Raw genomic sequence first — 12,500 nt, 5'->3', positions numbered from 1 at the left:
AAAACACACATACACACACACACACACACACACACACACACACACACACACACACACACACACACACACACACACACACACACACACACACATATTTGGCACCATATTTTACGTTGTGTTCAGAGCATGGCAGCACCTTACTGTTACAAGTTTCGGATGATCCTTCTCAAATTTTCGATAGTCTTTTTAAGATTATACTATTTCAGGTCTGGTATGTTCAGTTGGACTTTATACGTTTTTTTTTTTTTTTTTTCATACGCCATAGATTGTCTTACATAAAAAAAAAAAAAAGCAGCAGCGAGCCCAGAGGTATTTGTCACAACAGGTCACATTGGGTGACCATTACATGGCGGTATATCAGCCATGTGGCTGGTCCAATGATCGTCAATTAGGGATCAGTTCCTCAGCCTCTGTCTCTTCATTAGATCTAATTCTGCACAATGTACTCGTATTCTTCTCAACGGCGTCTTGTCATATGAAGAACATCTCTTACTGTAGTTAATCACAAACTTGGAAGAGCCAACAGTCTGTTACAATTTGGTTTCCCTTTGTACACTTCTCTTGTACCAAGGGTAAATCTGGAGAGCAACAGAGTAAAAAGAATAACCAGCGGGTATTACAGATACGCTTCCACGTGACGCAGCAGCTCGCCTCCCTCCATTCCCCCATGCCCCACAGTTGCAGCATCACCAGCAAGGTGATATCTGGCAACACTGAAACGTGTCGCCGTCAGCATAACCAGATAGTTCTGGTTTGTCTTTTATATGAAAACAAGAACTGTAATAACACGAATAAGTGAATTATCAACGCAAAGGTGCGCTCGTGTATATGTGTGTGTGTGTGTGTGTGTGTGTGTGTGTGTGTGTGTGTGTGTGTGTGTGCGACAAGAACAGTAATGATAACAAAATAACAAAAAAATAACCATAACAATGAAACAAGGATCACAAAGCAAAGACTGGAATGTTTCTGAAGGAAATTTCTTTGTAATCGACCAAAGCAAGAATATGTAATTCACCTTCTAGCAAAGATAGGAGCGTGCTGCTTATTGCGCTTGTGCCTCTCCTTTTCCATCCTAAGACTCTCAGAGAACTTGAGCGCCGCGCCGTGCCGGGGCTCTGGAGTCCACGGCCACCTCTCACAGTCTTGGCAGTTTAACACGATTGACCTCAAAGACTTGCTTACATATCCGTTTAAATCCAATCAACTCAGGTAATGCCGGACTGAGCGGGGTGCGGAGGTGGAGAGAGCAACGAACCCAAGTGCACCACAATCTGCTTCCTTAGAGAGAATAAGATCGTGTTCTCTTGAGGCACTTGTATGTATGTCTGATGACGAAATTATGCAACCCAGAATGTCTGGATCTCAGGATAAAGAGAGCACGCCGGCACATGCTGGTGGCTACACGGCCAATACGCATATTGCCTCAAGCGGGAAGGGGAAGCGCCTATGGAAAGATATAACGCCAACAACCTGTGCCAGAAAGTTGTGTAACGACCCCACAGCAGCGATACGTGTGCGGCAAACTGACAGGCGACAGGGAATTAGAACCTCCAGCAATGGCTATCATCTTTCTCAAGAAATAGACACACACACACACACACACACACACACACACACACACACACACACACACACACACACACACACAGAGAGAGAGAGAGAGAGAGAGAGAGAGAGAGAAAGAGCATTACACAGTGAGGAGAAGGCAGGAGTCTGTGAGCGGTGGCAAGTGGCTAGTGATCCGGATCCCTCTCAAACTGCACAGCTTGTATTGTGCTGAGGAAAGGGAAGCCATACACACACACACACACACACACACACACACACATATACGGCCCGGTAGCTCAGTGGTTAGAGCGCTGGCTTCACAAGCCAGAGGACCGGGGTTCGATTCCCCGGCCGGGTAGAGATATTTGGGTGTGTCCCCTTTCACGTGTAGCCCCTGTTCACCTAGCAGTGAGTAGGTACGGAATGTAAATCGAGGAGTTGTGACCTTGTTGTCCCGGTGTGTGGTGTGTGCCTGGTCTCAGACCTATCCGAAGATCGGAAATAATGAGCTCTGAGCTCGTTCCGTAGGGTAACGTCTGGCTGTCTCGTCAGAGACTGCAGCAGATGAAACAGTGAAACACACACACACACACACACACACTCCAGGTCCCATTTTTTACCTTCCTTGCCTCTCAAACAGTACTCATGGGGAGGTAACTCGGAAACAGAGGTGAATTCGTGATGCTAGTGACGCCAACCCTCGGAGTAAAATATAAGCGCTGGAAGGAAATAGAAAATAACAATAACAATAATAATAATAATGATAATAATAGTAATAATAATAATAACCGCACTCCATATAAATAAGCCACGGAAAATGAATAGTGTTTTTCACAAATTAACTTTACTACACTCTCTTCAAACACACACACACACACACACACACACACACACACACACACACACACACACAAGCGCCGCAGCCATCAAGTACGGTAATGAAGTAAAAAATTAAACGCACACCTACCAGTTATTAATGCACTTGGTTTTATTTCTCCTCCTCGCCAATACCTTTTCTTCCTTCCATTTTTCTTGCTCGTTAGCGCTCTAAACTTCTGGCCTTTGCAACACAAGGAAAAATACAAAACGAAAAATTGACGTTTAAACAATAGCTAGAATGAGAGAGAGAGAGAGAGAGAGAGAGAGAGAGAGAGAGAGAGAGATAGAGAGATCTGAGCGAAATCATTCAATCTCTCTCTCTCTCTCTCTCTCTCTCTCTCTCTCTCTCTCTCTCTCTCTCTCTCTCTCTCTCTCTCTCTCTCTCTCTCTCTCTCTCTCTCTCTCTCTCTCTCTCTCTCTGCATAATATTAATGAACAAGACTTCCTAATTAATTCTGCAGATGTAATGAAATTGACTGTACGTCGTATTAGGTGAAGGCGAAAACAGCTGTAATATGACATGTTTTTCAGCTCACTCCATGGAGAACGCGGACTCTCTCCCTCATTCCCTTCCTCCCTCCCTCCATCCCTCGTTCCCTTCCTTCTGTACCAGGCGCAACAGCAAGGCAAGGAGAAATGAGGTATGTATTGAAAGAACCCGTGAAGAGAGAGAGAGAGAGAGAGAGAGAGAGAGAGAGAGAGAGAGACATAGACAAGTACACAGACAGACAAAATAAAAAAAAACATATAAAAACATTCAGACACAAACACACATACGGAAACAGCTGGAAAAAGAGTGGAATCATATACTAATAGATGAAAAAGCAGAGGAAGTTTCGTAGCAACAAGAAAAAGCTAACACAAAAATGATAAAAGCCAACACTATTCTAGAAGTTGTGTAAGTATCATTTCACTCACTCTTTTGCGCTCAGACTCAGGTAAAGCGCCTCGAGCAGTAGGGAGGTGGCGGGCAGGGAGAGAGGGAAGGGAAAGCGAAAGAAGAAGGAAGGGAGAGGGAAGAGAGAGAGAAAGAGAGGAAACAGAGAGATACAAGGGAGAGTTAAGGGTACTAAGGGAGAGGTAAGCTATGTAACGCTATCCCCTTATCCTCCATTGACATTTTCCTCCTCCTACCTACGCTTATTTTCTTGCCATTTCTACCAATCTTTTTCTCTCCATCCATCCACTGACACTTCCTCCTCCTATCTCTTCTGGCTGTCCCACGGTTTTGTTTTCTTTGTTACAGTTTGGGTGTTGGTTTTATTTTTCTCCCTGTCTACTTGTCTCTCTTTCTCCTTCCCTTTCGTTTGGTCTACCTACACTCCTGTTTTCCTTTCTTCCACAATGCCTCTCTCTCTCTCTTTCTCTCTCTCTCTCTCTCTCTCTCTCTCTCTCTCTCTCTCTCTCTCTCTCTCTCTCTCTCTCTCTCTCTCTCTCTCTCTTCCTCCTCTCCTTCCTTCTCTCTTAATGTGCATCTCCGACCGCTCACTAAAACGCCATTTGCTACACAATTAAATCGAAAGCCTTTCTCTCTCTCTCTCTCTCTCTCTCTCTCTCTCTCTCTCTCTCTCTCTCTCTCTCTCTCTCTCTCTCTCTCTCTCTCTCTCTAGTCTGCGTGAACATGAAGCTTACCCTCGTTGCCATGACGACCTCTCACTTCCAGAGGGTGAGTCCAGACCAAACGAATAGGATGGAGACGGGAAATGGAGAGGAGAGAAATCTGGGAGGGACGAAGGGCAGGAAAAACTAAAGAGGAAAAAAGATGATGCTAGGGATACGTTATCTTAGCAGTGGTACCGTCAAGAGTTAATTCCTCGCCTTGGAAACCGAAGATCACGTGGGGGTCTGGGCGTGGCTCTGATGTGTTGTCGAGGCGGCATTTGAGACCATTAGAATGTAAGTAAATGTGTTTTAGCAATGTATATTTTGCAGTAACCCAAGAGAGAGAGAGAGAGAGAGAGAGAGAGAGAGGGACGAGATTGGGGAGGAAAGGATAGGAAACAAGAGGAAGGAAAGGACACGAAAGATAAAAGAAAGAATTGAGGATTGTGTAAAGATGAAGAAAAAATAATGTAATAGTCGTGAGAAAGAAGAGAAAAGAAAAAAAATAGTAAGGAAGAACTGAAAATATGGGTGAGGAGAAAAAGAGGGAGAGAAGGAGGAGGAGGAGGAGGAAGAGGAGGAGGAGGAGGAGGAGGAGGAGGAGGAGGAGGAGGAGGAGCATGTAGCTGCCATTAAAGGTTCAGCAGCAGGTCAACACATCCCTGAGACGCGTGCCAGCAGACATGTAGGGAGACCTTGACACGTACCAGTGATTGCTCTGCGCTAGCTGCTGGACAAATACGTAATCTGTGTGTGTGTGTGTGTGTGTGTGTGTGTGTGTGTGTGTGTGTGTGTGTGTGTGTGTGTGTGTGTGTGTGTGTGTGTGTGCTTGTACGTGTGTCCACCAGCCAGCCAACATAACAACCCGAAACTTTAGAGCAGCGAATGTACAGCCTTGGAACGAGTGCATCAACACCTGCGTCGCTCCTTCCCCATTCCCTCCCTTCATTCTCTCTCTCTCTCTCTCTCTCTCTCTCTCTCTCTCTCTCTCTCTCTCTCTCTCTCTCTCTCTCTCTCTCTCTCCCCATCACGCTTTCCACATTTGGAAGGAAAAAAGTGTTACTCCTTCATTAACACCTTGACAAATAATATATTGAACAAATACAGCAAAATCACAAAAGCTCTCTCTGTTTTAATCCTCCTTTAACCTCCAGCTTATTATGAACCACAACGCTGAGGTCATGGACACGTGGTAAGTAGTGGCAGTGGAGACGGTTATGAGTGTGTTGAGCAGCGACAAAGCGAGGACGCCCTCCCATGACCCTCGCGGCGGCTGGAGGACACAAGGTCGCGCCTGGCACAGCCGCCGCTTTCCCCTGTGCTAGAGTCATTGTCCCGCCCCGCTGCAGTAATACAGACGCACCACAGAAAAAAAAGACCAACCCAACTTAATTATTCCTGCATCTAATCCGGCTTGATGAAACAGAAGGGTTGAATTTCCATTGTAGTGAACAGCAAAGCTCGGAAAAATATGCACAGCTGAAAGTAGAAATAGAAGAACAGGCTTTTGCCACGAAGAAATGAATAAAAGCTGCTATCTATTCTTTGTTCTTCGCTATAAATCAATAATGGTACTGCCAACAAACGCGAATGCTCTTGGAAGAGGCTGAAATAGTGAGGAGATGAGAGTGGGAGTCAGACGCATGATTCAGCACTCAGCATGCATGAGAAGGAGAGGAGTGCTAAGTGGGACATATGTAGTGTGTGCCAGCAGCAGGCAATCTCCTGGAGCACTCTACTCACCTCCTCTGTTTCTTCTTGTTCTCCTCAGCCTGTAACTTGAGCAGCTTCTCCACGATCTCCTGCACCTCAGCGCCGCGTGGCCCTTGCCTGTCCGCCATGGTGGTGGATGCCAGGTGCTGGTGAGAGGATTGCCCGCTGTCTAGAGCTGGTGGCTACACAAGCATCTTTTCTTCCCTCTCTCTTGGATTCGCCTAAGACTCCTTATGATCCAGTCTACACCTGCATCAATGTTTTCAATACTATTTTCAATGAAGTGCACGTCACTCCCTGCCGACACTGGAATCTTTAGGGACGCAGGGTTTGCAACGGCAACGAAAGATATGACACGGATGGCAGCTCGAGACACTCCGGGACGGTCAGGTGACTTAGCCAAGACAACGTTAGAGCGCAAGTACGAACACTCATTATATGTACGTACAAAGACTGACGTACAGTACACACACACACACACACACACACACACACACACACACACACACACACACACGTGATTGACAGGAAGCGACACAAGGCTATCACTGTAAATAATTCCCTAACATATCCCAAGAGTGTAACACAGCTAAAACCATGAGGCAGTCTGATATTTCACATTTTCTTCTCTTTCCACTCTCTTTCTGTTTCCCACACACACACACACACACACACACACACACACACACACACACACACACACACACACACACACACACACACACACACACACACACATATATATATATATATATATATATATATATATATATATATATATATATATATATATATATATATATATATATATATATATATATATATATATATATATATATATATATATATATATATATATATATATATATATATATATATATATATATATATATATATATATATATATATATATATATATATATATATATATATATATATATATATATATATATATATATATATATATATATATATATATATATATATATATATATATATATATATATATATATATATATATATATATATATATATATATATATATATATATATATATATATATATATATATATATATATATATATATATATATATATATATATATATATATATATATATATATATATATATATATATATATATATATATATATATATATATGTGTGTTCCGGGAGGCAGGGGAACTCTAGAGCGGGGGCGGGCCACGCTTTGGCGGGTGGCTGGTGTTGACAAGTTAAAGGTAACAGAGCAGGGCGGGCAGCTCCAACAAGAAACGTGTACCGCTGAGCAGCAGGCCGCTCTGTTCACAACCTTGGGACACGTCAACTTCCCCGTGTGCTCTCATATCACATCGCAAGGGTATATTGAGTTCATTAGGTAAATATGAACAGGAAGGCTGTCTTTCCGCTCTGGATATGGCTCCTAACAGTTACCCTTTAATATGTGCATGATAAACGTGATTACTTCCGCGTCAGAATTCCTGGCGGTTTTCCTGACAGTTAATGGTAATTGAAGACAAAAGAGGGAGGGTGGGCTGCTACCTCGGCGACAAATGTATGGCGGCTTGTCAAGAGGAAAGAAACAAGCAATGGCAATCTAGCTGTCTATCTCCTCGTGATGCGTTGTTCCCTCCTCAAACTGGATGTGACTAATTTTCCCGCGAAACATCCTCGTGAGGATCTGCCAACGCCCCTTTTTCCCGACAGGACGCGGGAGCAGCGCGTCTCTGTGGTACGACAGTGGGAGATGGGGGAAAAGGAGGGAGGAGGAAGAAAGAGGAATGTATATCTCCACCCCTTCCTTACTCCTTGTCTCAACTCCCTCCCTTCTCCCTGCCTCCTTCCCACCTTTTCTCTCCACTCTCTCACACACACGCACGCGCAACTAAAGGGTAAACACGCCCACCACTTCTAATGAGGAAACATAACTTAATACTGACAGGTAACTTGCTCATGAGGGAAGCGGACAAGGAAACGGAGAGAGAACGGCAGAAAGAGCTCCAGGGTAGGGTGTGAGTAGAGAGAAAGCAGCATAGTCAGAGCACTTGAGAGAGAGAGAGAGAGAGAGAGAGAGAGACACTAAACAAAGGGGAGAAAAGGACGAAGATGAAAGAAAAATCGAGGACTGTGTGAAGATGGAGGAAAAATTATGGAATGGTAAGGAAAAAGAAGAGGAAAAGAGAAAAGAGCAAGAAAAGTGCAAAACGGGTGAGAAGAAAAAGAAAGGTGAAATGAAAGGAAAATGGAGGGAGAGGGGAAAAGGCAGGGAAGAAAATAAAAAGAAAAAGTAAAGAATATGAAGAATACATAAAGAAAACGATATGTGAACGAGAGAGAGAGAGAGAGAGAGAGAGAGAGAGAGAGAGAGAGAACAAAGGCATATAAAAATCTTGAGGTTCCTAAAAATTATGATAAAAATAAAAAATAGAGAGAGATTAGACAAAAAATGTGAAAGTTAATTAGGAAAGTTGAAAGAAGAAAGGAAAGATTTTTGAAAAGTGGTGAAGAATAAAAAAAAAAATGGTTAGGGGAGTCGAGCTAGAGGAGAGTAAAGAAAGTGAACAAATTAATAAAAAATAATCTATGCCATCGAAAAATTGAAAAAAAATAGAGAAGAAACTACATTAGAGCATCCATATAAGAGTGAGAGAGAGAGAGAGAGAGAGAGAGAGAGAGAGAGAGAGAGAGAGAGAGAGTAACGTTGGGCAGGCAGGTAAGGTTGGACAAGTGGCTATGATGGTCACACCCACACACACACATACACACACACACACACACACACACACACACACACACACACACACACACACACACACATACACACCTTGGACACGCGTTACGCAATGGGATATGGGAAAGGCCACCCTCGTATTGCCTCAGCGTCTTCAGGTAGGGAGCGCAAAGGGAGAGGGAGAGGGAGAGAGAGAGAGGCAGAGGGAGAGGGAGAGGGAGAGGGAGAGAGAGGAAGTGAGACGACGAGAGATGATGGATCGATGTGTGTGTGTGTGTGTGTGTGTGTGTGTGTGTGTGTGTGTGTCACCTCGGTCGTCTGCTGGTCACCCAGCCAGTCTTCCCCATTACGGAGCGAGCTCAGACCTCATAGACCGATCTTCGGGTAGGACTGAGACCACAACACACTCCACACACCGGGAAAGCGAGGCCACAATCCCTCGAGTTACATCCCGTACCTATTTACTGCTAGGTGAACAGGGGCCACACATTAAGAGGCTTGCCCATTTGCCTCGCCGCGCCGGGACTCGAACCCGGCCCTCTTGATTGTGAGTCGAGCGTGCTAACCACTACACTACGCGGTGTGTGTGTGTGTGTGTGTGTGTGTGTGTGTGTGTGTGTGTGTGTGTGTGTGTGTGTGTGTGTGTGTGTGTGTGAGAGAGAGAGAGAGAGTGTGTGTGTGTGTGTGTGTGTGTGTGTGTGTGTGTGTGTGTGTGTGTGTGTGTGTGTGTGTGTGTGTGTGTGTGTGTGTGTGTGAGTTACCTGTGTTCATATGAAACTGACAGGTAATATTAAAGAAAAAAACACTCGCAAGACAGACAGACAGACAGAGAAACAGACGGGCAGACAGCGCTACTACAAAACACGCAGATACTAAAAGAAAAAAAAAATTGAAAGCACTGTAAAATGACACAGGTAAAAACTTTAAACACGAAGAGGAAGAAAAAAAATAAATAAAAACAAAAAAGAAAAAAATATCATATGCCAACAAATACATACGCAATGAAAAAAAAAAAAACAGAAAACATGAAAAAAAGGAGAACGACGAACATGAATAAAGAAAAGAAAAAAAAATAGAACAAACAAGTCTTAGAAATGAAAAATGAAGGGAGACAAAAGAATAATAAATGAAGGACATGGGAGCAAACGGATGAGACGAGGAAAGGCGCAGCTAAAGAAGAAAAAAAAAGAAAAGAAAAAAAGAAAGAAAGAAAGAGCGAAAGAACAAAAAGAAAGAAAGAAAGAAAGAAAGAAAAGAGGTGGATAAGATAGGTTGCGAACGATGATGAGAGGATGAAAAGAGAGAGAGAGAGAGAGAGAGAGAGAGAGAGAGAGAGAGAGAGAGAGAGAGAGAGAGGTGGAAATGAAAAGCCACAACCCAGAAGGAAGGCGCGGAAAGAGTGTGAAAGAAGTGAAAGAATTGAAAGAAAGAAATAAAAGAAGTGAGAGAGGAACACCGGACCAATACCTGGCATGAATGGAGAGAGAGAGAGAGAGAGAGAGAGAGAGAGAGAGAGAGAGAGAGACAGGGAGGTAGTAATAAAGGAAGAAAAGGAACGAAAGAGAGTGTGAAGGCAGAGAGGATGAAAGAAAAAGGAAAAAGGAAGAAGGAATAATAGTAGAAAATGGATGAGAGAGAGAGAGAGAGAGAGAGAGAGAGAGAGAGAGAGAGAGAGAGAGAGAGAGAGAGTCAAGGAAGCTCTTCAGGACGCAAGGGAAGGAGGTGAGGAGGGCAGAGATGAAAAGAAAGCAGAGCGAATGTCTTAACGGAAGTGGAAAATTTGACGAAACATTATTGGCGTTGTTGCTGCTATTATCATTATTATTATTGTTATTATTATTATTATTATTATTATTATTATTATTATCATTATTATCTTTATTATCGTCATTTTAGTAGTAGTAGTAGTAGTAGTAGTAGTAGTAGTAGTAGTAGTAGTAGTAGTAGTAGAGGAAGAAGAAGAAGAAGAAGAAGAAGAAGAAGAAGAAGAAGAAGAAGAAGAAGAAGAAGAAGAAGAAGAAGAAGAAGAAGAAGAAGACGTGTTTGTAGTTCTTAATGGTGGCGATGGTGGTGGTAATGGTACTGTTGGTTGTGGTGTACCAAGGAGTGAAGATGGTAAAATATTTTGTGGGCTCTTTCTCCCTCTCCTCTCTCTCTCTCTCTCTCTCTCTCTCTCTCTCTCTCTCTCTGGAAATAACCACTGTAAAGATCTGGAGAGTCAGAATGTGTGTTTGTAGCTTTCTCTGATTCTTGAAAGGTCTTTATCCACACAACACACACACACACACACACACACACACACACACACACACACACACACACACACACACACACACACACACACACACACACACACACACACACACACACACACACACGAGCTCAGGTGCTTTTCCAGTCTATACTCTCTCCCGGCACTGCGAGGTGGCAGGAAAAAGGAGGAAAAGAGGAAGACAGAAATGGAGCGAAGCACAAGGGGAGAGGAAGATTATGTGGAGACGAGGAGAAGAAGAAACAAGAAAAAGGAGGAAGTGGAAGGAGAAAAAGAGAGAAAATAGTAGAAATTTAACCTGATAAAATAAGTGAAAAGGATGATCAATGAAAAGAAAGAAGGGAAACTGAAAAAAAGTAGACTACGGAGGAAATAATTGATATAAGCGTTGGAGTGATGGCGGAGGAGAGTGTGTATATATGTATTGTGCGTTTCCCTAAGGCTAGTCTTGGCGAGCGGCCAGAGGGTATGTAGGCGGCTTATCCAGGCTGACGGCTGTTCCGCTTGCTGCACCTGTTGAATGGGCTTGTTGGCTGTCACTTGTGTGTGCTGGACGAGGGGTGGAACGGGGGTATGTGTCGTCAACTTCGTGATCACTAGATAACTTTGAAATTTGGGCATGGTGTGAAGTTGTGGTGTGTGGGGTAGGTGTAATTGTGTATGTGTTTCTGTGTGTTGTGTGGTCGTTGTGGTTTGGTGTTGCGTGTTTTGTACGTAGGTATGGTTGTGTGTACTGTGTAGGTGTGGCGGTGTATATGGTAAGTGCGTTAGTGTGTGCTGTGTGCTCTGTGAGACAATGGTTTTGTGTCTTGTCTAGGTATGGTGTTGCATATTGTGCGTGTGAAATGGTGTGCTATATGTTTTTGGTGTTGTGTATTGTGTGGGAGAATTGGTGTGTGTTGGGTGGGTGTAATGGTGTGATGACCATGTTGGGGTACTTTGTGGGTGTACTGCTGTGTATGATGAGGGTGTTTGTTGCATGCTGTGTGGATGTACTGCTGTTCAATATATGGTCGTTCTCCTGTCTGTTGTGTGAACGTGTAATCTGTGTTAAATATACAATTAATACAGGTGTATCTAACAACAGCGTCTCTGTTTGGATGTCCTCAGATGCCGTGTCCTTCCTGGAGGTGGTGCGTGTGGGGGTGGAAAAAGAAGTCATAGTTTATGCAGGGCGAAGGTCTGCCTCCAACCCTCCCCCTTCAAGGTGTGGCCTTGTTTTCTGCCACAGTCGTGGTCATTTTACTAAATGTATTTAGCTCTTCCTGACTGGTCACCGCCCCTCGCCGTGCCTTGCGGCGTGCACCTGCCCCTCCATACCGATAGACATCTATATCCCCAGCACGACTCGTCTTGTGTAATACGCTCAATCCATGTGTGACGCTCCTACTCCTGCCGTATTACCTATGTAACGTGCCTACCCATTCTCCTTATACAATGTGACATATCTTCCCCACACCTCTCCCTCTCCCATGCTGTTCAACAAGGCATTTATGCAATTCACGTCTTCCAATCACAGTATATAAAAGCAGGATGCAGATTAATTCAGCTCATCGATTTCGTTCACCATATTGGATTTTAACGATTTAATTACTTAGAATATTACATATATTAATTATCGCTAAACGAATTCAATCTCACACTCACACACACACACACACACACACACACACACACACACACACACACACACACACACACACACACAAACACGCACGCACACGAGCGCGCGCACACACACACACACACACACACA

The 12,500-nt window shown here is 43.7% G+C and overlaps 2 protein-coding genes across 8 annotated transcripts in view; both read right to left on the bottom strand.

Moving 5' to 3' along the window:
• Positions 1-12,500, bottom strand: part of LOC123517306 (uncharacterized membrane protein C20F10.07-like) — a 277,910-nt gene that overhangs the window by 119,413 nt on the left and 145,997 nt on the right. The window lies entirely within an intron of this gene.
• LOC123517308 overlaps positions 5,883-12,500 on the bottom strand; it is a 7,382-nt gene continuing 764 nt past the window's right edge. Inside the window, exon 2 of the mRNA XM_045277265.1 lies at positions 5,883-6,039. Within this exon, the coding sequence (XP_045133200.1) occupies positions 5,912-6,039 (128 nt within the window). The 3' untranslated portion in view covers positions 5,883-5,911. The remainder of the gene's footprint in view (positions 6,040-12,500) is intronic.

This window comes from Portunus trituberculatus, chromosome 42, assembly GCF_017591435.1.
Source record: "Portunus trituberculatus isolate SZX2019 chromosome 42, ASM1759143v1, whole genome shotgun sequence".
NCBI classification, from domain to species: domain Eukaryota; kingdom Metazoa; phylum Arthropoda; class Malacostraca; order Decapoda; family Portunidae; genus Portunus; species Portunus trituberculatus.
Note: the sequence above shows the minus strand (reverse complement) of the source record. Positions and strands in the feature narration are given on the sequence as shown.